This window comes from Jaculus jaculus, chromosome 3, assembly GCF_020740685.1.
Source record: "Jaculus jaculus isolate mJacJac1 chromosome 3, mJacJac1.mat.Y.cur, whole genome shotgun sequence".
NCBI lineage: Eukaryota > Metazoa > Chordata > Mammalia > Rodentia > Dipodidae > Jaculus > Jaculus jaculus.
Genome location: NC_059104.1, coordinates 126,755,787 through 126,780,884, shown reverse-complemented (window position 1 = coordinate 126,780,884; position 25,098 = coordinate 126,755,787). Strand labels below are relative to the sequence as shown.

At 43.0% G+C, this 25,098-nt stretch overlaps 1 protein-coding gene across 4 annotated transcripts in view; it reads right to left on the bottom strand.

The window, feature by feature from the left end:
• The window catches only part of Herc2 (HECT and RLD domain containing E3 ubiquitin protein ligase 2), a 214,552-nt gene that overhangs the window by 14,887 nt on the left and 174,567 nt on the right, over positions 1 to 25,098 (bottom strand). For all 4 annotated transcript variants that reach the window (XM_004661943.2, XM_045145018.1, XM_045145020.1 and 1 more), the window contains 15 exons: positions 24,368 to 24,521; positions 19,087 to 19,194; positions 17,480 to 17,611; positions 16,852 to 17,010; positions 16,643 to 16,761; positions 15,640 to 15,765; positions 14,378 to 14,533; positions 13,541 to 13,656; positions 13,251 to 13,449; positions 9,942 to 10,156; positions 6,732 to 6,909; positions 5,457 to 5,618; positions 2,549 to 2,640; positions 2,234 to 2,373; positions 237 to 424 (listed from right to left, as the gene is read on the bottom strand). In XM_004661943.2, coding sequence (XP_004662000.2) covers positions 237 to 424; positions 2,234 to 2,373; positions 2,549 to 2,640; positions 5,457 to 5,618; positions 6,732 to 6,909; positions 9,942 to 10,156; positions 13,251 to 13,449; positions 13,541 to 13,656; positions 14,378 to 14,533; positions 15,640 to 15,765; positions 16,643 to 16,761; positions 16,852 to 17,010; positions 17,480 to 17,611; positions 19,087 to 19,194; positions 24,368 to 24,521 — 2,244 coding nt within the window. The remainder of the gene's footprint in view (positions 1 to 236; positions 425 to 2,233; positions 2,374 to 2,548; positions 2,641 to 5,456; positions 5,619 to 6,731; positions 6,910 to 9,941; positions 10,157 to 13,250; positions 13,450 to 13,540; positions 13,657 to 14,377; positions 14,534 to 15,639; positions 15,766 to 16,642; positions 16,762 to 16,851; positions 17,011 to 17,479; positions 17,612 to 19,086; positions 19,195 to 24,367; positions 24,522 to 25,098) is intronic.

Genomic DNA, 25,098 nt, shown 5'->3' with positions numbered 1-25,098 from the left:
CTAGGCAGGCAAGCAAGCACTCCACCACCACGATATGTCCAACCCCAGCCCAATATTAAGGTTCATAATAACACATTCATAATATGAACTAAATTTTTTTCAGCCAAGCATTTCTGTGAATATATAATGAAAGAATGAACCATGTGTGGTTGCACCTGAATGACTTCAGGTAGTTTATATAAAGTAACCATCACAACATGCTCCCCTCCAGGCTCACCTGCCCAGCTAGTACTGACCTGAGCAGGAAGCTTGCCGGCACTGGCTGGCTTGCTGGTTGACCAGGCGAGGGTGTGTGCTGAGCCACAGGCCACACGGTTGACCTTCTTCCCCTGAAGGGCAGCTACCAACCGAGGTCTCTGGATAGCATTTGTTGTTCCATCTCCTAGCTGTCCCTCATCATTGTCGCCCCATGTATAAACTTCACCTAGATGAAGTACATTTAGAGCAAGAACTTAGATACCAAGACCTGTGGGTGTACAACTCCAATGTCTTCCCATCACAATGGCAACATTCACTACCCTCCTACTCTGTAATGCTCTCCTCTATGAAGTCAGCTTCACATACGACCTAGATGCACACACATACAAGCCACACATCCAGGGAGGTGTGCAAGCAAGAATAAAAGTCAAGGAAAAAAAGTATGAAAACCAAAACATCCCAGGAAGACTAAGGAAGCATCCCAGCATGACCACAGCGCTGACTAAGGAAGCGACAGCTCTGTCTCAGTGACCTGTGCTGGTGCACTTCAGTACAAGCGAGCATCGCGGGGACAAGTGTATGCTGCACATGGACCACATCTGTGGTTGTGCAGCTGAGTCTGTAGAAAACACACACTAAAATCGTCAGGGTGGAGGCACTGTCTCAGGCAGCAGCTAACTCACACGGGTCAAGATACATAAAGTCTTAGTCAAGTACTTTTAAGTCTTCTCTAAGAGTTTATGATTTGTTTCAAACTTTTATTAAAAGGATTACCATTTTGTCATAAGTTCTTGATTAAAAAAAAATTACAATGTAATTCTGCCATAGGCAGGAAGTTGCTCATTCGTAAATGAAACACCCATCAATCAAGTGGTTAAAGGCTACACATTGATGTAGGTCAACAAAGGCTTTAGAGGGAAGCACACTTTAGGGAATGACTGTTTAAATGAATGTTGGTGCACTGTTTTCCTGCACTGCTGTAGCCAACACCACAACCCTCCTGACTTAAAAACACACGTGCAGTTCCTTTCACTTCAGCAGGTCAGAAGTTCAGTACAGGCCTTTCTGGAGGCCTTAGGGGGCACTCTCTTGTTCCTCAGACTGTTAACAGAATTCAGCTCTTTGTGTGACTTGCTGACTGTTGGCTGAGAGTTGGCCCTTGTCTCCATCTTGACAGACAGCAACAGCAGCCCGAGACCACCTCACACTTGGAACTATTTCTCATGTGCCTTTCTGGCTACCTGCTTGACTTCTCTTTTATCTTTTTTCTTTTTGAAAGACCCAAGTGATTATATACTAAGATCACCCACTAAAAAAGACTATTCTCCAAACTGAAAAATTGGTCATTTAGTAATCTTAATGACAACAGGAAAGCCTCTTTTATACTGTGTCAAAGTCCCCAAAACTACCTGGCAGGCACTCCTAGGACCTATTCACAAGCTTCAACCTACAGTTGCATCATAGCTATGATGTATTACAGTGAAAGGACGCAGAGGAAAATCAGGCAAGAGAAGCACATGGGGTAAAGGCAAGGGAAGCCATATGCAAGCTTCCAAAATCCTCTCCAAGTAATGCTGCCTGGGACACGGTCCTCCAGCACTGACGTGTGACATGGGTGAAATGCTGTTTATCAGGAAAGCCAGTCAGACTCTATGCTCAGAAATTTTACTGGGACTGATAATATAGTCACCCTCTGCCTGGCACGTCTCAAACTACAGAGCCCCAAAGAAAGCAGGTTTCAGCAAGTACCATATTATACAGTTTAGGCAGACTGAGCACCACTCATATCTGGGAAATAGAGGGAGCCCTCCCCAAATCCAGCTTTGTCTGAGGACAAAGTCTCGGGCCTATTCTGTTTAGCTCTTTCCTCCATAACCACAAAACAAAATGCAATCATAGGTGTCCAAGGACTAAGATGATCAGGCCAACCTACCCCTGGATGGCCCCTCAGGAGATAGCACTAGCCCCTGGCACAACAGCATGTGCATTACCTCAAGGAATCTTAGATTTCTGCAATGTCAGGCTTCCCACCTACCATCTTCTGTGCAGCAGACACAGTGCAAGGAGCCAGTGGCAATAGCGATGACTTTCTTCCCCTGCAGCCCTTGGACCTGCCGAGGTCTCCGAACATGGTCATCAGATCCATGACCCAGCCTGTGATAGTCACCTTTGCCCCTGCACAAAAGGGAAGCGGGAACCTTACTGGGCTGTGGTCATCTCATTTCCACCCTGCCATCCTCCTGGTATAAGCTCTGCACTCCCGAACTCGAACCAAAGCAACAAATAGGCAGTTAACATAGCTTCATTTACTTGCTTCCTGGAGGGATTAAGCAAACAGAATCTTACATACCATGTATAAACTGCTCCAGATTTTGTAAGAGCGACAGAAAATTGAGATCCACATTCCACTTTCACCACTCCAAGGCCAGTGAGAGAATCAATCTAGAAGGGAAATGGTTCAATTAGACAGACTCTGCTGACTGCTGTACCTGCATAGAAATTGAACCAAATATGGTAAGAATTCTGAAAATCTTGGGGCTGCAGAGTTGGCTTAGAGGTTAAGGCACTTTCTTACAAAGCCTAAGGACATAGGTTTGTTTCCTCAGTACCCACATAATCCAGATGCACAAGGGGGTACATGCATCTGGAGTTTGTTTGCAGCGGCTGGAGGCCCTACTGTGCCCATACTCTCTTCCCCCCCCCCCCCCATCTGCCCTCATCAAATAAGATTTTTCTAATGTGGAAGAGGTGGCGGAAAGAATAGCCAAAGGAAGGGTAGGACTCCTTCCAACGTGCTCCCTCCAGACATAAAATGGCCTGGATATCCATGCCTCATAGTCCCTCACACTACCTACACAAGACCATAATAATATGAGGAAAAGATCATGACATCAAAATAAAAGAGAGACTGATTAAGATGGGGAGAGGATATGATGGAGAATGGAATTTCAAAAGGGAAAGTGGCGGAAGGGAGGGTATGACTATGGGCTATTTTTTATAATCATGGAAAATGTTAGTAATAATAGAGAAAAAAAATCTTTTTTTAAAATTTTCATTTTTTTTTATTAACAACTTCCACGATTATAAAAAATACCCCATGGTAATACCCTCTCTCCCCCTACTTGCCCCTTTGAAACTCCACTCTCTTTTGAGCCAGATTTTGAGAAAAAAACCTTTAAAAAAGAATTCTAAAAAGCGTACTAGTATAGATTATTTGGTACAACTTAAGAATCATCTCTTCACTCAACTAAAGTACTCCCAAGCAAGCAAGTAGGAATACATAACTGTGGCAGGCACTACTGACACAGCAAAGCAGTACTCTGTACAAGTCAGGTGAGGTCTGCAGTCTTCCCTCCCCGAGACTGACACAAAGGTGTCACTCTCCAGTCATCCCATGTTTGTATTAATCTGCTGCCAGTCCTGTCACAGCCTGGGCTCTAAAAGGAGGCAACCACAGACAACAAGTGAGGGACAACCAGAAGTCCTGTCCCATCTGTTCAGGTCAAAATAATTAACATGCCCTCAGTTAGAAATCCTACCCTGACCCCTGCACATCCAGGGTCTACCCTCCACATCTAACATCCAGTGGTCTTATTATCATCACTCCTCCCTACCCAGCAAACCTTACATCTTATGGCCTCAGTGAGTGTAAATCCTACTTAAGCTCTCAGGTTTAATTTTAAATTTAACTTTAAAAAGTTTATAAATTAGGAGAATGGAATTTCAAAGGAGAAAGTGGGGGGGAGGGAGGTAATTAACACGGGATTTTTTTATAATCATGGAAAATGCTAATAAAATTTTTTTTTAATTTTATAAATTAAAATTCATTCTCTTAGTCACTCTAGGTCTCCAGTCCTGCCACAGTACCATTTAAAAAAAACCTCCTCCAACCCCTCCTATGTTCAGCATTCTAATCCTTAAAGGTACAAAGCCTTTGTATAAAGCATTCCTCAATTAAAAAAAAGAGTCCCTAGCCAGGGACACTGGGGATACTTTTAAATCCCAGCACTCAGGAGATAGAGGCAAGAGGATTGTTGTGAATTTGAGGCCACTCTGAGAGAACCTTTTGAATTCCAGGTCAGCCTGGGCTACAGAAAGACCCTACCTAAAAAAAAAAAACAAAAAACCAAAAACCCAAAACAAAAAACAAACATTTTTTGTTCCATGTGTATATGTGTGGTGTGTGTGCAGTTAGTACATGTCCATTTGTGTGCTGGTAGAAGCCAGAGGTTGTCTTCTTCAATTCCTCAAATGATCTCTTGCTTATTCTTTGAAAAAGGGCCTCTCACTGAACCTGGAGCTCACCATACGGCTAGACTAGCCAGGCAGCTGGGATTACAGACCTGTGTCATCATACCTAACATTTCATGTGGATGCTGGGAGCTAAACTCAGGTCTTCATGCTTGTGTGGCAAATACTTTACCAGAGACATCTCCCCAGTCCTAGCAAACCACTATTCATAAATGTGGAAACCCGTTGTAATGTCTAAAGGGATTACAATATTATTTATACACTGTACTGGAAAAGGGGCTACAGGGGATAGAGATGGAGGCTGCCTTGAGCCACATGCTGCTATCTGAGCTCTCCCAGCCCAACATGTTAGGACACTGAGCACATGCAAGTTCCTCTCTCCTTTCCTAGCACCCATGTTCCCGAGAACACAGCATCCCAACCACACCATACTGCACTGCTCATACAATGCAGGCCACAGAGCAGTATGAACACTGCGGAGGCATAGTGTGTCCCTCCCTTGACCTCTACCAACCATCCATTTACAAGGGCAAAAGTCAAGTGTGACAGCATTAAGACACTGCCAAGTCCCTCAACTCACAAGGGACAATGCAATGGACCCCTAACTCTGGCCTGCAGACTCGGCGCCATGTGGCCTCTTCTCTTGGCTCCTTGTAGGAGGCTGGCCCAGCAGCAATGCTTTCAACAAGCTCCAGCATTTGTCCCACAGCATGGGACACAGCCTCTACCTACCACTGTCAATTGCAGCAAATGGGAACAAGGGTCATCCCAAGCCCTCAAACACAAGTAAATACCAAAGAAAACCACAGGTTCTTCAGAGACCTTTGGGATCACATTCCTTGCCCAAACAGCACTGAGATACCCTAGCACTCCAGGCCCTTCACTCACTTTTACCCAATTATCCAGTAGTGTACTTTCTATAACATAACAGTGAGGTTAGAATGCTCCCAAGACACACACTGAAGGGCAAGCAATGGGCGATCTCAGGCTGCACAGACAGGAAATACCTTCATGGGCACTTTGCAACCATCACTGCCTCCTCTGCCAAGTTTGCCATAGTCTCCATCACCCCAGGACCAGACGGTATCATCATCAGTGAGGCAGAGAGTCTGGGCATCACCACTGCCACAGGCAATGTCCACCACTCGGTGGCCCTGTAGTGCTTCCACCTTCAGAAGAAAAGGACACACTGATTAACTAACAGACACAATGAAGGTTCACCAAAAAGAAGGATGTCTGAGCTACTACTTAGTACTCAGCACTGTTTCAATGTTTTACAAAGAACCAGTACTTTTTCCTTTTTTTTATTTTTTTGGTTTTCCAAGGTAGGGACTCACTCTGGTCCAGGCTGACCTAGAATTCACTATGTAGCCTCAGGGTGGCCTCAAACTCAAGGCGATCCTCCTACCTCTAACTCCCACCTCTACCTCCCAAGTGCTGGGATTAGAGGCGTGCACCACCACTTCGGGCTAAGAACCAGTAATTTTAATAAGACACTGTAGTGACCACTTCCCTCTATTTCATTGTAGGAACTAGGGATCTGGATTTCAATGAGCTATGAAGGCTGTTCATCCACATTTGTGGTGTTGTTTTTAAGTAGGCATCCAGAATTTTAGGTATCATTCACTCTGCCATTTCACATACAATTTGCTTTAGCTAATTCTCCAACCCCTCTCTTTTCAACCCCCTCTTTCCCCTGCAGCCCCTCTTCTGTTTACATGTCTCATGTGTCTGTTCATCCTTCCCTAACTCCTTCCTACTCATCTCTCCATACACATTCTTGGAACCATTCTAACTTTACACTGAGTTTCCCTCCTTTGTGTACACACATATAGATAATACAAGCTAGCATCCATGTATTATACAGAACATGCATTTTTGAGCTTTCTGAGTTTGGGTCACTTTACTTAATATAATTCTTTCCAGACCCATCCATTTTTCCTGCAAGTTTCATAATTTCAATTTCCCCCTACTGCTGAATAAAATGCCATTGTGTATCTGTACCACATTTTGATTAACCAATCATCTGTTATAGACATCTACATTAATTCCATTTTGTAGCTATTGTAAATAGCCTTACAAAGAAAATATAAGTAAAATGGCTTTTTATTTCCATTAAAAAAGAAAACACAGTTGTAAATGATAAGTCTATGCCTTGAAAGAAAAAGTATTTCTGACATTTTAAAGCCACAGCTGCAAAGGCAAACTGCTCCCATTCCACTTCAACACTAAGGAATGAGTATCCACTTGAGCTCGTGCCTCTAAGCACGGTATCTTCTTACCAGTTTTGGCTTTAACTGGTCTTCACTGTCGCTGTGCCCCAGGCGGCCGTATCGGCCTTTGCCCCATGTGTAGAGGTCTCCCGCTGCTGTGACGCAGGCACTGTGGGCTCCACCCGCAGCAACATCAACTACTTCAATTCCTCTCAGAGATTCAATGACACGAGGGCGGTCGCATGGACTGTAAGAAATGACAACAAATGGAATTGAAATATGCTTTTGTAAAATTTTAAACATATTAAACATTTTTTGTTTGCTGCTTATTTATTCATGTGCACTTCTCCACACTGGTATCCTTGGAACCGTGTAATTATTAAGTCCATCCAGAAGAATCATCAGACCTGAACTCAGAAGTTCGTAATTTCCTATCTTCTTATACAGACCTGAATGCCAAACATTAGGGTTTTCATTATTTTAAATCAAGCTCAAGGTATGAGCTAAGAATGGGTTTTATATTTTTAAATGGGTATATTAAAAAAATACAAGCCAGGCATGGTGATGCATGCCATGTATCCTTTTAATACTGATTCATTTTTCAATGTCAAACCAATCTTATAATTTCTGGTACATATCTCACCTATCATATTGCTTGTTGTTGAGCTTAAAACATTAAAAATGGTCTTTTTCCCAACGTAGGGTCTCACTCTAGCCCAGGCTGACCTGGAATTCACTATGTAGTCTCAGGCTGGCCTTGAACTCACAGTGACTTCCCACCTCTGCCTCCAGAGTGCTGGACTTAAAGGCATGCGCCACCATGCTCAGCAAGAATTTTTATATGTATATTTATGAAGGATATTGATTTGTAGCTTCCTTACAATGTCTGAATCAAAAATGAGTTAGGGGGTCTGGAGAGATGGCTTAGTGGTTAAGCGCTTGCCTGTAAAGCCTAAGGACCCTGGCTCAAGGCTCAATTCCCCACAACCCACGTTAGCCAGATGCACAAGGGAGCGCACGCGTCTGGAGTTCATTTGCAGTGGCTGGAAGCCCTGGCGCGCCCATTCTCTCCCTCTCTCTCTCTCTCTTTCTCCCCCACTTTCTCTCTCTGTCTGTCACTCTCAAATAAAAAAAAAAAATTTTTTTTAAATGAGTTAGGGTCTAGGGGTATAGCTCAGTGGTAGAGAATTTGTCTAGCATGCTCAAGGCCCAAGCACAACAAAACAAAACCAGACACTGTTATGTACATTTGTAATTCCTGCACTCAGAAGGCTGTGCAAGAGGATCATGTATTTGAGGCCAGCCTGGGTTAAAAACCAAGAGCCTATCTCAAAAAACAAACAAAATGAAAGTGTTAGATAGAATTCCCTTCTTTTCAACTTTCTGAATAAGTATGTAAATAAGTAGAATTATTGGCTAGTTACATTATGTCAGAAATCACCCGCCATTTGGTCTGAAAACGTGTTTACAGGAAATTCATCTTCTGAAGCACTGTGTGGTTTTTAAGGAACTTGTTCCATTCACCTAAAAAGTCAACTTCATTGGCATAAAGCTTTTCATATTTTTGTTTGAGATGGTCTTACTATACAGATAGACCTGGCTGGCCTGTGTAAACCAAGCTGGACTCCAACTTTCCGCAATCCCCCTACCTCTGCCTCCTGGTTGCTGGTGTGTATCACTGTGCCTGGCTTTTCTCCCCCCCCCCTTTTCTTTTTCTTGAGGTAGGGTCTTGTTCTAACCTAGAATTCACTATGTAGTCCCAAGGTGGCCTCAAACTCACAGCAATCCTCCTACCTCTGTCTCTTAGTGCTGGGATTAAAGGCATGCACCACCACACCCAGCTTGGCTTCTTTTTAATTGTAAGACCTTAATATATTTTGACAGCGTGAGGAATTCAACTGTAGGTCCTCAAACAATCTAACCAAGCATTATTTCACTACATCCCTAGTCCCACTATGTGACCTTTTAATATCTATATTACTTAAATGATGACAACCCCTTTCAGCCTTAACACTGCTGTGACAGTAATCTCTTTTCTTCATCATTTTAAATAAATTTTAGTAAATTCTACCACTGTGCCATTTCTACATCAGTTTTAACTGACTGGTTTTCTCCTTATATGAGCTATATTTTCTTGCTCTTTCTCATGTCTACAACTTTTGAGTAGATACAAAACACTGTGAAGTTCACCTTGTTAGGGGTCTGATTTATTTATAACAATAATCTTGAGCTTCAATGTCTATTTTGTTGTTGATGTTGTTTCTCTAGGTAGCGTCTCGCTCTAGCCCAGGCTGACCTGAAATTTACTATGTAGTCTCAGGGTGGCCTTGAACTCACGGCAATCCTCCTACCTCTGCTCCCCGAGTGCTGGGATTAAAGGTGTGCACCACACACCCCGTCCCCCCCAGCTTTTTAATGTCTATTATCTATAAAAAGATTACTCACCTCAGTCTTGTGTTTAAGTTTTGGTGGAGAGATCATGGCAACAACTAGGATATAAGTCACCATTCTCAGGACTGCAATCAATGCTGTGAGTTAGGAAGTTTCTAGGAGCTCTATCTCTTGCCCAATTTGAGCAGTGGGAAATGTTCCTTTTAGTCATTTTGACTGGTTTGTTCCTTGGCCTCATACACATGATGGTCATACTCTGAAATTCTCTCCATATAGTTCTCCCCTCCTCTCCACCAAAGTAAAGGCTTCTGCTTCTATCTCTCTAGGTTTCTTCTTCCTGTCTTGGAAACCTACAAACAATCCACTGGGGAAACTTTTTGAATTAGCCTGGTTTGTTCCCTGTTTTTCTTTGCTGTCTGATATCTAGGGTCTGTAGGACTGTGGTACATTTTGGCTGGTATTTTCTAGTTACTTCTAGGATAGAGAAGGTTCCTAAGTTGGCTGGTAGTTACTATCCATTTTAAAAAACAAACAGGTATGACTCTTTGTTTAAAAAGTCATTAAAAAGTTCCTTCCACATTTAGTTTTTACATTTTGTCTTGCTATAAAAAGTGTGACTTCAGTGTGACAAAGTAGAGGACAAAAAGGGTCTTAGTTATTGGCAAATCAAAAACTTGGATTTGATTTTTTTTTCCCCTCCAAATACAGGCATCAGATAGGTAAACCCACATAGTGGCACATGAACCTGTCTCTGACAAATATGTTATTATTACTTAATTTGGCCAGATTATTAAAAGTGTTCTAAAAGACAAAGTGGCAACACACTGAACTAGCATCTCAACAGACTAATACACACACACAATCAAAAATGATGTTCTCACGTAATACCTTCTGTTGCCATGCCCCAACTTCCCATCTTCTGCCTCACCCCAAGAGTAAACTTCTCCTTCTGAAGAGAGGGCAAGGCAATGTTTTCCTCCTGAGTTCACAGCAACCTTCTTAATGAACACATGCTGAATGGATTCTAGCAGTGTTGGGGTAGATACCGACTCTGTCCCTCCGATTCCCAGTCTTCCCCCAGCACCATATCCAGTAGCATAGAGCTAAAACATGCAAAAGTAACAGCAACAGATTTTTCATCCAAATATTCTTACAAATAGTAATCAATACAACAAATCCACAATACAGCCATTTTTACCAAAGAGATAAAACTTAAAAATAAATCCACAGGAAATTTAGGATTTTATATATTGCTATGATTTGCCTAAGTATCGCCTAAATGTCTACATGTAAAGACATGGTCCCCAGGTGGCACTGCTAGGAGATGTAACTTATTTGGGGGGTGATCCTTGGGTTACTGGCGGCAGGGACAGTGGGGCCCTGTCTTCTCTTTCTTTCTGGCTTCCTCTGGGCTCATGAGATGTGAGCAGTTTGTTCTACCATGTGCTTCCCACCATGGCCATCTGGTACCCCACAGGGGTCCCAAGCCGCTGGTGGAACCAATCTGACTATAATTTCCAGAACTGTGATCCAAACACTTTTCAATTATAAATTAATTGTCTGAGGTGTTTCACTGGAAGCTAATACACGTATGTATTATCAAAAATAGAAAGTTCCAAATAAATAAATAAATAAAACATTTATAATTATTATAAATATCAAATTCATAAAATATATTTTGAAAGCAAGATCTCCTGCCTAGAATCTTTTCCATTTTTGACTAGTATAATTCATACCAAGAAAAACAAAAAGATTTAATTAGTTACTATATGCAAATCTCTAGCAATAACACTGCAATATTTCATCAAGGCAACCAATAAATCACATTGTATAAAACATTACTTTGGTAATTGGGACACAAACATCTTTATGGTTAATTAGGAGAAAAGGAAGATCAGACTGCCATGACCAAATGCATGGCAAACATCTGTGCAGGGAATAAGTTCTAAATGCTACTTCATATTGTTTTCAACATTTTTCAAATGTGCTGCTGCACTGTCATAACACTGAGGAAACTGCAATGGCTGAAACAGGAAGAGAAACTCAAGCCCTTGACTGAAAGTTAGTATTACTGTTGCTACCCCAATGTTAACAATAAAAGTCAAAAACCACAAAAATAACACCTTTTGTAGGCTAACTGAACATTTTATATTCTAGAACGATAGTTGGAAAAGTATAGACCTCAGGTCAAATCATCATTGGTTTGTTTTCTTTAAGGTGGTGCTGGTTCTGAACCCCAGGGCACTGCGCAAGCTAGGCAGGCAAGCACCCTACCACTGAGCTGTGCCCCCAGTCCTACTACCTGTTTTTATAAGTAAAGTTTTAGGGGAACATAGCCACAGATAACTCTCTCGCTCACAGAAGACTTGCTGCCAATCTCTGCGCCACTTCCTGGCTTTCTTTGCCTTGTTCACTCTGGATGCCACCTACCATGCTGCAAGATGTGTGGGAGTACATGCAAACAGCTGCCCAAGGGTGGTCTCCATCAAAAGCTCATGGGGGATTGAAACCTCAGCCCTACAGTCCAGAAGAAACTAAATCCTACTGTGTACAGCTCAAGACAACAGCCTGATGAGATACTCTGGGCTGTGAACCAAGCTACGCTACCTTCAGTCCTGACCCAGAAAAACTGTGAGTTGGCAAATCCGTGTCAAGTTGAACAGATAACTAATATGGAAGACAGGAACACTGCATGAAGCGTCTCACTCTTACTATGGATCTACCAAAACTCCTACACAAAATATTCAGAAACAAAACCCAAAGCACACAAAACACATTCTGACCAAGTGGTGCTTATCCAAAGAAGGCAAGTCTGCTTAATGAGAAAACTCATCAATCTTATTCACTATATTAATACACTGCAAGAGAAAGCATCTTTAAAAAATGTGTCAAAAGTACAAAAAGCATATTCCAAAAAATCAGCATCTACTCAGGAACAGAAACAAAGACATTTTCTTAGTCAGACAAAGAATGTGTTAAATATTCTATTCACAGTGCTTCCTCTAGGGTCTAGATTGAGGCAATACCACATCCAGGACCACCCCTCTTGCCCAATTTTGTAGTCCAACTCTCTAGGGCAAACTCTATTTCTCCTAGCCAAAAAGAAAATAAAAAGAAAGACAAGTGGGCTGGAGAGATGGCTTAGCGGTTAAGCGCTTGCCTATGAAGCCTAAGGACCCCAGTTCGAGGCTCGGTTCCCCAGGTCCCACGTTAGCCAGATGCACAAGGGGGCGCACGCGTCTGGAGTTCGTTTGCAGAGGCTGGAAGCCCTGGCGCGCCCATTCTCTCTCTCTTCCTCTATCTGTCTTTCTCTCTGTGTCTGTCGCTCTCAAATAAATAAATAAAAAATTAAAAAAAAAAAAAGAAAGACAGGTAAACTGGAAAAGAATAAAAATTCACTTACATATTATGGTTCTCTATGAAAGATATTATCATGAGATGCATTACAAAGAGGAGTAAGGCTATCAGATATAACTTCAATATAGACATATAACAACCCTAACATCAGTCAGTGGTGTTTACACAACAAGCAAAAGGGAATAAATTTAATGGATTATATGGAAACAAAAATTATAATTCAGGGCTAGAGGGATAACTTAGCCATTAAGGCACTTGCCTGCAAAGCCAAAGGGCCCAGGTTTGACTCCCCAGGACCCCACATAGCTAAGATGCACAAGGTGGCCCATGCTTCTGGAGTTCATTTGCAGTGGCTAAAGGTCCTGGTGCACCCATTCTCTCGCTTCATCTGCCTCTCTGTCTGTCTCAAATAAATAAAATAACCCAAAACTTCTTTTTTTTTTTGGATTTTCGAGGTAGGGTCTTACTCTATCCCAGGCTGACCTGGAATTAACTATGTAGTCTCAGAGTGGCCTTGAACTCACTGCGATCCTCCTACCTCTGCTTCCCGAGTGCTGGGATTAAAGGCGTGCGCCACCACGCCCAGCTAACCCAAAACTTCTAATTCATATATATATGAGATAAACTTCAAAGTAAAAATGTAAAGTTAAAAAATACATCAAAAGATTATATACTAATATTTAAAACTGTAACTTACTGTAGCAATATCATGAATTTTATTACTTTTCTGACAGTACATAAATACAAATCCTTACATATATAAGAACCAAGCAAAATATCTAGCTATAATCATTTCAGGCTTAATGACAGCATGACCCCTCAAAAAAAATACACCCTTACCTTCCCATCGGCTGTCACAGCAAAAAGTGTCTGTTCTCCTCCAATTAACTGCACTGGCCTGAGAGTTGCAAGGGCTTCGCATGGGGTGGGAACTTTAACTTTTGCACCTTCAATCCCGCCAAGCTGCCCTCTATGATTATGTCCCCACCCATAAATGGTTCCACTGCCGCCAGCAGAAAGAGTCCAGTCATCGGGTCTCCTGTGACAAATGTCAGACATTTTCCATGAGAAGAAAGTGCATGTGAACTTCTTTCACACATAATAACATTTCTTGATTCCAAAACACTAACCTGTTCATCCACTGCACAAGTTGTTCATCTTGCTCTCTCTTAAAAATGTTGTGGCTCTCATGGAGAACATCCATGTTTTCACTGTCTGCCATTAATTCACGAATTTTCTTAGCAACCTAGACAATATTAATAGGAGATTATCAAATCAAACACCTGAAAATAAAACGTTATCTAATTGTGATGGCTCACACCAGTAATCCCAAAAACTTGACAAGCTGAAGCAGGACTGTTAGAAGTTCAAGGCCAGCCTGGGTTACACTGTGAGACCTTCTTTACCCTCCTCACTTCCACATCCTCCCAAGAATGAAACAAATATTAAGTTAGTTAAGAAGACAGGAGGAAAATCGAGCTAGGGATGTAAGAGTAAGCGACATCAACATCATAATTTCATATTTAGTATGTAAAATCAATATCATTACTTCATCTCTAAGAAAAGCAAAGACACTTTACCATTACTATCTTCAGTTTACTGTGCTACAAAGAACTTTAACTGAAACAGTGTCAGATTGTTCATTTTTACCTATGAACTTCCTTCTTTCTGGTATTTCTTAGCGAGAAAAATTATATCTCATAACAGTAGAATCTTTTTACATTATAGTTAAATCTCAACAAGTGAATTCACATTAAAAAAGCGATTCAAAGATGGACGTGGTGGTGCACGCCTTTAATCCCAGCACTAGGGAGGCAGAAGTAGGAGGATTACTGTGAGTTCCAGGCCACCCTCAGATTACATAGTGAATTCCAGGTCAGCCTGAGCTAGAGTGAGACCCTACCTCAAAAAAATAAAAAATAAAAAGCAATTCTAAAAATGACATACATTTATTACATATTTCTTACCTCATCAAGAAACAGACGTGGCAATGGTGTCCTTTTGTCCAGAGCAACAGCAACACGGGAGGCCATGCAATACCTTCGGAACCAAGCCCACTTGTGGGTCTCAGCACAGCAAGGTAGGGTGTCTAGTTCCAGGTCACAAGCAAGAGCTACTAGTACCTGTAGTCACCACAAATTTAAAAACATGGATGCTTAGAAACACAGCTAACTCCACAATTTGCCTGCACCACATGCTAAAGCATGAGCAGATTGTCACTGGTCATCACCCCAGGGTTTCTGAGGATCCCTGTTCAGGAGGTCCTTAGCATGAGTGATGCAGTCATTCCTAGTGAGGCCAGTGCCTAGGGCTACACTGTTACATACACAGAGCCTCAGACCAACAGCAGTTATATCTCTATGACCTACATCAACTAGGAAGAGGACTCTGCATCTCAAAGCCAGCTAATGTTTAGATCATGGCTTAGAGTATAAAGGCTTAGATCATGTAACCATTTCTTAAGATTCCATCTTCAGCAATATGTAAGGATGCTCTTAAAGAAATCCAGAACATGGCACAAAAATCAGGACAGTTCTCAGCCAAACGGCTATGCCATCACTTGAAAAACAACTCAAGGACTAGAGAAATGGCTTAGTGTTTAAGGCACTTGCCTACAAAGCCAAAGGACTCAGGTTCAATTCCCCAGGACCGACATAAGCCAGATGCATAAGAAGGCACATGCATCTGGAGTCTGTTTGCAACAGCTGGAGGCCCTGGCACACCCATTTCTGCCCCCTCCTCGCCTATTTCTCTCTCAAATAAAGAAAAAAAAATTTAAAAAGACATGTCAAGAGGCTGGAGAGATGGCTTAACAGTTAAGATGTTTGCCTGCAAAGCCAGAGGATCCCGGTTTGATTATCCAGGACCCATGTAAGCCAGATGCACAAGGGGGGTACAAGCATCTGGAGTTCACTTGCAGTGGCTGGAGGCCCTCGTCTACCCATTCTCCCTCCCTCCCTCCCTCCCTCCCTCCCTCCCTCTCTCTCTCTCTCTCTCTCTCTCATTCTGTCTCTTTCCCTCTCAAATAAATAAATATATATATTTTTTTAAAAAAGTCAAGCCGGGCGTGGCGGCGCATGCCTTTAATCCTAGCACTTGGGAGGCAGAGGTAGGAGGATCGCTGTGAGTTCGAGGCTACCCTGAGACTCCATAGTGAATTCTAGTTCAGCCTGGGCTAGAGTGAGACCCTAACTCGAAAAAAAAAAAAAAAAAAAAAAGTCAATGTTACCTTAAAGAATGGGCTATGGAGCAGCTGTTTGCCACCTCTCACAATAGGATCTTCATATTCAAACTGCCTTTGCAAAGCTTCTGGAAGGCCTTTCACCAAAGCAGCAAGTGCACTACCTGAAAAACTCTTTAAAACAACACAACAATATTCTTCTGCAAAAATCAGAATGTAGGGAAGCTTCAGGTATGTTTTGTTTCCATCAGTAAAAACTTTCATCCCGCTTAAGTGTTTATTCAAAGTCTCAAGTAGGAAAAGGGCTAAGGAGGTATGTGTGATACAATGTAAAGAGGGAGTACGAATGTGTAAAATATTTGGCCTTAGTTTTGATACAGCCACTTCTGGAAAATACTCCCTCTGGCATACAAATCCTGCCTGTCTCTATAGTTCAGGTCAACAGCAACTACTTCACACAGCACAAGGCTGTCAGATTTACAACATCCAGCCCCATCCTCTACTCACAGGTGTCTGTGCATAGACTTAAAAACATGCCAGTCTGGATAAATGAATCAGTAGTTAAAGTGTTTACTAGATGAGCATGAGTTCAGATCCCCAGCACCCATGTAAAATGCTGGTAATGGTGATGTTCCATTATAATTCCAGTGCTGGGGAGGTAGAGACAGGCTGGCTAGCTAGTCTAGCCAACTTGTGTGCTCCAGGTTCAGTATAAAAGATAGTCTCAAAATATATATATATATATTTTTAAAAAGGTGGAAAGTAACCAAGGAAGACACCTAAAATCAACTTCTGGCCTCCACATACATGTACACCCCTATGTGTGTAAGCACATACCACAAATACAAAAATGATTAAAAGTAAATAAACCAGTCCAGCTTGAGCTCAGTGTATGTAGCAACATGAGGACATGTCTGCATGGGGAAAAGTCCTCCTTATGCCTGGGTTAATTTCCCAACTCTTCATGATGAGTTACTGGTTTTAATGATAAAGTAACATTTTTATCCTAAAAGGGCTGCAGGTGTAGAAAGTGTACTACAATGCTTCATACCAAAGCTCTCATTTCCCCATCATTCTCTCCCAGCAGTCTGTTGATGTTAATTGACTGCCCAAATTCTGTGGTGAGCAGCCTCCTCAGTCTCTGAAGAGCCCACATCCTGTGGCTGGCAGCTGAAACAAGCAGACAGGAAATGTGAGAAGCTGGACCACTTTCTCCCTTCTAGCCAGGGAGACAGGCATGACCAAGTAAGTGCCACTCACCTAGGGCACTTAGCTGTGCGCATGCAGCCAGAGAGGCAGCGAGGCGAGGGACAATGCTTCTGTTGGAGGTGAGATTGAGTCGGAAGTCCAAGAGACAGGTCACTAGGTCCATGGATGGACAAGAGAGGACACAGCGATCGGAGAGGAGGTCCTTAGGGCCTGTGAAGGGAGTACTGCAAATGATTCTATAGGGCAGGCAGGGACCACAAACCTCCACTGGAACACAGCAGAAGGTCAGCTCATAGTCCTGATGTCTACGTCAGAGCCAAGCTCTTTATTCTCCTTGGTACTAGGGCCTTCTGTATGCTAGGCAACTGTTCTGCTATTGAATTATATCCCCAGCTCTGAGCCATGCTCTTTACACTGTCATTCTACCTGTGAATCAAAAGCGCTAGAAATACACCTGGCACTAACCCCTTCCTATGAGGGGTGGAAGGGCTTGTACCCTGACAGCTGGACAGCTCAGGTGGTTGTGTCCAAACCTGTCCCCAGCAAGGCCTCTAGCAGTGTCTGCTCCCAGGCAGTCCTTGAATCACAAAATGAAAGTTAAAAAAGTAGATGATTCCAGTTGTTTGAGTAAGCATTCCAGCCAGTGATTAAACCTTGATGACCAGAGTCCCACCCTCACCTGCAGCTGGCATGATGGGATAGACGGTAAAGCGCCAGCCCCAACCATTCACGGATCCATCACTGATGAACTTCCACTTCAGCTCATCCCCTGGGATGCGCAGTTCACTGGACCAGTCAGACCACTCTCGGCCTAGCAGAGAAAAGTAAGGAAACCTGGGATTAGACTGACTCTTATCTCCAAGCAACAACTCTCAGAGAAAAAGCAAAGTTGTCACCACATCAGAAGGTCCATAGGCTTCTCCAACCCAAGATCTCTCAAGCTTAAGCTCATAGTGCCATTGTGCAGTAAATACACCTTAATATGGTCTACCCTTCTACTGACACTCATTCAGGCCACAGGATGATTCTGGCCTTGGCAGGTAGCTGGGCGATGGTAAAGAGCCCAATTCCCCAAAGAGGGCCTTCCACAAAGGGCCTATGTGTGCAATTCAGCATAGCGAAGAGGCTGTACTTGAGGGTGAAATAGAGCATCTTGGCAGATTCAAAGTCAAGGTGCCACAGCAGGGAGCCGTACAACAGCCTCTCACAGCTGAGTGGGCACCGAGCAGCCCTGTGACCCCAAGGACCCTCAGGGGCCCTGTGCCTCTCTCAGCTAAGTGGACCCTTAGTGACAGGCAGACCCTGAGAAGCTTTGTGCTACAGGACCATGTGGCTGCAGCATGAGGATGGCTTGTTGGACTGTCATGTCTAATAACACTACCAAAAGAGCTGTGCTGACAGACAATTGTCAGAAAGTGCTAGAAAATTAAAATTAAAATAAGTAAACCAAGCTCACTATGACAGTACCATTTTAAGCCAGAGAGTTAATTAAGTAAAGCCATATGAGTAGTTTAACTTGCTGATATGCAGTCTGCGTGAGTGGCAGAACAGATACCACAGTGGCCCACAAAGCCACAAATGTTTAACCCTGGTACTTTCACAGAGAAAATTTGTCACCCTTTGCTCAAAATGAAGAATGAAAGAAGTCTGGGATGTGTAGTTCAGTGGTAGAGTGCTTGCCTAGCATGCACAAGGTACCACAAGATATTTTAAGGGTATGAAAGGCACATACATAAACACCCCCATATTAATAATTCTAAAATGCACAGAGTATTGCATGTCCAACAGACAAGAGATGAGGCCACTAGTTCCCCCACTCCCATGGAGCACATCAGCAGAGCAGACAGGACCACCCACCATGACTCTTATTCTCTCCACACTCTGCCCACTATTTGGACAAAGCACACCATAAGCCATGTTCTCACTGCAATAGTTTTTTTTTTAAAAAAAAACAAACATCATTTTAGCAAGCTCTATAGTGTGCCAACCAGTACATGCAAAGACACTAGCACTCCCAAATGCCTACTGTTCTCTAACTGCCTGGATACATGTCACACTGGTCACTTAATAACCTGACTTGTACGTGGTATGAAGCATACACCATATAGATCATATCTTATGCACTGGAAAGAGGGGGGCAAAACCTACTGTATTTTACAAGTAGCTTACTGTGCCTTCCTTAAAGTTCTCACTGAATGAAGTAGCAGTATTACGGCTACAGTTAACAGCTCTATTTACAGAAGCACAAGTGAGGAGACTATGCCCACCTCACCTTCCCTTCCTTACCTGACCTCACGGACACAATCCTGTTGACACCATCCATGACAGTGAGGGGATCATGGCGCCTCTCCGTGGAGCACTGTCGGTCAAACTCCACTCTGAGTCCTTCTGCACCTGGAGGACAAGCAAGCAGAAGCACTGTGACCACCCCAGGTAGCAAGTACAGGTCACGCCACACCATGCAGAAGCAGTAAGCCCAGGACCATGTCTAGGAGCTGATGAAGAACTGCACCTACTAAATCAAGAACCCAAGACTCACCACCCTTGCCTATCATGCCAACCTGATAGAAGACTGTGCCCATCAACTGAAAGGCCAGAAAACCATCCACTTGTTCTATTCCTTCTGTGCACTCACCTCAGAGCAAACTTTCACATTACCTCTCCATCACCAGACCAAGTTCACAGCAAATTAGGAAACCTGAGGAGGGGTGCTATAGCTTGGATTGTGACGATCGCCCAGAAGCCTATGTGTTTAAGGTTTGGTGCCCTGTGGACAGGTGGTGCAGTCTACAATTTTTGAGAGATAGGTGAGCCTTTTGGGAGGTCCTGAAGTCATCAGGGATATCATTCTCAAAGGGATTGTGGGACACCAGCTCCTGCTGTATCTTTGCTTCTTGGCTATAAGGTAAGTGGTTTGTTCTACCACATTCTACTGCTGTGACATGCTGCCTCACTACAGGCCAAAGAAAAGGACCAACCAAACCATGGACCACAACCTCGTGGACCTGTACCAGAATAAAGTCACACTCCTTATAAACAGATTGCCTCAGGTCTTTTGTACAGTGATTGAAAGCTGACTTGTACACTGGGTTGTAGGAACTCTTGATATAAATTGTGGGTTGCCTGGAGACTACTTCAAATTGACATCTAAAGTAGGGACAGGCTTGTGGGACTAGTGGCTTTAACCTTTGCAGTTCTGGGTAGTACTAGAAATGAAATGAACTGAGAAATACCCAGTTTGTATTCACAGGGAACTAAGGAACTGCTTGGTGTGAAAACCCATGTTTGATCTCCAAAGTACTGGGAGTACAGTTAGGGAAGGCTATGCAAAATACATGGGAGGGAAGAGGTAAGGTCTGGTCTTGTGTGTGGTTTTAGATCCCATTTAAGGTCACAGGGACATACTAGAGGGTCCTTGGTAGAGGATGGGAGCTCTGGCCAGTTTTCAGAGAATATATCTCAATGTTGTATTAGTGGACACAGGAAAAAAGGAGTGGAGTAGGGGTCCAAGCAGTCTGATGGCAGCACAAAGCATCATTAACAAATCAGAGAAGTAACTTCAAATGGCTTGCAGTTGATGAGAAATGACTGGACTGGCTCTATTGTAAAATCAGGAAGACAGGATTTGATTTTGTGGGCAGGCTGGATATGCAGTGAGACAGAAACAGAAAAAAAGAAGAGAACCAGCCGGTCATGGTGGCGCACGCCTTTAATCCCAGCACTCGGGAGGCAGAGGTAGGAGGATCACTGAGTTCGAGGTCATCCTGAGACTACATAGTGAATTCCAGGTCAGCCTGAGCCAGAGTGAGACCCTACCTCAAAAAACAAAAACAAAAACAAAAAAAGAGGGAGAGAGCCATATAACTTTTGTCTTTAGACAACTGCTGGAGACAAACCCCTTTTTTGTTTTGAAAATTTTGAGCATGAAAGTTTTACACCTTAAAATTAAAACAAAGAACACATGTTCTTAAACCCAACCTCACTCTACAAGTTTAAGAAAATAAACTGCACATAAAAATGAACAAAATATGGGCTGGAGGGATGGCTTAATGGTTAAGGCATTTGCCTGCAAATCCAAAGGACCCGGGTTTGATTCCCTAGGACCCAGGTTAGCACAAGGGGGCACACGTATCTAGAATTTGTCTGCAGTGGCTGGAGGCCCTGACATGTCTGCAGTGGCTGGAGGCCCTGACATGCCCATTCTCTCTCTCTCTTTGTACCTCTTTCTCTATTAAAAAAATAAATAAATAAAATAATTTTAAAAATTTTTGTTCATTTTTATTCATTTATTTGAGAGTGACAGACAGAGAGGGGAAGAGGCAGGTAGAGCAAAAGAGAGAGAATGGGCACACCAGGGCCTCCAGCCACTGCATATGAATTCCAGACGCATGCTCCCCCTTGTGCATCTGGCTAACATGGGTCCTCGGGATTCGAGCCTCGATCTGGGGTCCTCAGGCTTCACAGGCAAGCACTTAACCGCTAAGCCATCTCTCCAGCCCAACAAATAAATAAAATATTTTTAAAATGAACAAAATAGAGCCAGGTATGGTGGTGCACACCTTTAATCTCAGCACTCGGGAGGCAGAGTTAGGAGAATCACTGTGAGTTCAAGGCCAGCCTGAGATTAAATAGTAAATTCCAGATCAGCATGGGCTCGAGTGAGAGCCTACCTTGAAAAAAAATAAAAAGAACAAAATAGGGGCGCAGAAATGGCTTAACAGTTAAGGGCCTCCACAGCCAAAGGATCCCAGTTGCATTCTCCAGAAACCATGTAAGCCAGATGTACAAGGGGTGCATGCGTCTGGAGGTCATTGGCAGTGGCTAGAGGCCCTGGTGCGCCCATTCCCCCCCTTCAAATAAATATTTTAAAAAAGAACAAAATAAAAGTATCGTGATGGTTTAGATTGATTGTCAACTTGATGTGAGCTATACTAGGTTAGTTGATGTAGGAAGACCCACCTTAATTGTGGGGGACAATATCCCATCGGGTGGGGTCCATGACAATATAAAAACTAAAGGCCTCTAGTATATGGTCAGCCATCAAATATACCCAGAGAGAAAAGTAAGCAAGGGGAGAGAGCAGTCCCAACTACAATCCAAGAGCAGGCCCTCAAAGAAAAGTTGGAACTCTAAGGGAACATATTCCTTATCTGAGAATATTCCCTAGGAAGATCTCTGTGAACACATACTCAGATAAAGAGTGAGGGATCCAAGGAGTTAAGATGAAGAAAGCAACCTTTCAAGTTTACAGAGCACAAACTTTAATGGCCAAAGTTAACATTGACCCTGGGACTATACAGCAATTTACTCAAGTATGCTGAGACATGCCAATAACTAAAGAGACAACAAACTGATGAGAAGAAAGCACTAACTATAGAAAAACTAACACTTTAGCAGGATTAAAAGAAGCAAACTTTGCATATAGGAGCTATTATGTTCTGGTAGATATAGCTTGGCAAGCATAGCTATAGGTTAATAAGTTCAGAAGAATAAAGAATAAATCTCATTTTGTGTTAATAATTATATTAGTTTTCATAACATTAGACCTATATCCTGAGTTGTCCACACATCACCATTCTAAGTCACAGGATCTCTCTCTTTGCCAACCAGTGTCCTCACTTTAATCACCAACACCACTGAGGGCTGGGACTTGAGTTTGCCTTATAAGTCAGTCAATCACATGACGAGGGCTTGGGGTTGGTTTTCTCCATCTTAAGCCCTATGGCTGTGGGAAAGAAGAGCCTCTCCCAAGGCATACTTTAAAAACCTTTCAACTGTTTATGTACACCTTGAGCTGGGTCATCTCTGAGCTCATTTTTTTCCTTTGTTACTTTATCCAGAGGCGTTAGAAGCAACTGGACAGCATCATACTTTCTTATTTTTCCACAAATATTCAAAAGTTTTATATAGAGTCACTAAATTTCTTACCACATGAAGTGAATCAGGATAATCAAATACATCTCGAAGTTATTTTTAATTTATGAAAAATAAAATTAAATCAAAAGATTAACAGAACTATATCCTAAGTCTATTGTATAAGCAATGTGCAAATAAACCAAAATTTGACATGGCAGAAGAGACAGATGGGACACAACAAGGTAGTAGAAGCCCATACTTCTGCACTCAACAGTCCGTTTATCTGTCTGTCCAATGATTTATCCACCTATCTCTTCCACTGAAAGATAAAGAAATAATGAGAACCTCCCATCACCAAGCTGTGATCTGGAAATCCCTTCTTTCAAAGTAACACTGATGCTAAGTTGAAGGTGGAGCCTACAAGACAACCCCGGAGGTTCCTCATCATGGCAGACAGCATGGGAACTAGTGATAGACCACCAGAATCATTATGAAAGGGACACTGAAGAGGTGGCCATTGTTTAGAGATGGGAGCAGTGATTACAACCAATCCATGGGGGGTTGGAGAGATGGCTTAGTGGCTAAGGCACTTGCCTGCAAAGTCTAGGGACCCAGGTTCAATTCCTTAGTACCCACATAAGCCAGATGAACAAGGTGGCACATTCATTTGGAGTATGTTTACCGTGGTTACAGGCCCTGGCGTACCCATTATCTATCTCCCCACCCCTTTAAAGTAAACAAATAAAATATTTTTTAAAAATCCATAGGTTCACAATGATATAAAAAAACAAACAAACTGGTCACCTTGAAACACTGATAAGAGATTCCTTTTCCTGAAAACCCTTTTATATGCAGACAGCATCCCTGGGCAATCAACTAAAAGATGATGAAAAATGGCTCATTCTAACCTACACCAGCTAATAACGTGAGGAATATGATTCCATGAGAAAAGCCCTAGTTTGCAACCCCAAATGAAAAAGCCGACCATCATGGGCAGCCGACATCACAAAGGGATGCAGACAGTGGGTGTTTCCTAAGGCTGGTTGCAACTAGCAAAGGCCTTGCCAAAGGGATGGCCTAATAGTGCCTCTAAACCAGAAAGACGTGCTGGATTTCAGCAGGAGTATGCAGCAGGAGGCTTATACTGAGGAGGGGAAGCTCAGCGGCTCAGGGTAGACTCTCAGCATATGAGTTGTACAGGGGAAGAAGGAGGGGAGGAGAAAAGAAATTAAAGATGTACACTTGGCTAACAGATGCTGTCTAGAAGCCAGTATTGGTTCAACATTGGATGGCTTCACTCAGAGGATGTACAGAGTGCTTCTGGAAGTTGACTTGAGACCTAAATCTTAGTCACAGGGCATCCACCTGACTGCTGTATAGTTAAGCATATACTTGGTGTAGCTTCTGTGTAAAATGACATTCCCTGGAAAGTGAGATGAGTCTGAAGCAATTCTACTCTTTCCTAAAAAAGGTAGATGCCTGCCAGGCGTGGTGGCACACGCCTTTAATCCAAGCACTCAGAAGGCCAGGGTATGAGGATCACTGTAAGTTTGAGGACACCCTGAGACCACACAGTAAATTTCAGGTCAGTCTGGGCTACAGCAAAATACTACCTTAGAAAAAAAAAAAAAAAAAAAAAGGCAGATGCTTATTCCCACTGCAGAACCAATTCCTTTTGCAGACAGTGGACCCTGAAGCCCTGCCCAGGTACCTGGTATCTTCACCGTGCCGCTGGTGGAAGTGTCGTCTGTGTAGGGGTGGCTACTCTCCACCACCACTGGCTGCGAGGAAAGGCGGCCGCTTTGTGAGTCTGTGGCTACATCTTCTAACTCGGTGACACAGAGCTCCAATAACATATCTGCCACCTGGTGGAAAGAAATCAAGAAATAAGTAGGCTCATGGGCTGGCTCTACCCCTTGGTCATCTGAACCCCACTCAGGCTCATCCTGTTCTAGTTAGCAGAATAAAGGAGTTTAGGAAACTCACTTAAGAAACTAAGGTTTATGTCAAAGTTTGTTTCCTCACCATCAAAGAAAGGGAGCATGGAGCTTACAAAGACGCTGGGAGGCTTTATACACAGAGAAGTACCCGAAGGTACCCCACAGTGACAGACCGGAATTGGAATGACGACAACAATCTCCTTTTGCATCAAGACAAGATTACTTCCTGGTGTGAAAGTCTGCCTCAGGGACAAAAATATTGTGGAAAGAAGCAGACAGTTCATAAAAATGTCCAAGATCCTCTAAGTAATAAGAGTCAAGAGGGGGTAGAAAATAAATCAGCACCTGACCACACAGGCCCCACCTGTGGCAGAGTCTCTCAGAGGGGTTACACACATGAACATGATAGGGGCATTTCTTCTTGACCTGGGACACTGAGGGTTCAAGCATACTACACTCGCAAATGATAGTCCATAAACTTCTTACTTTAAAAAAGGGGACT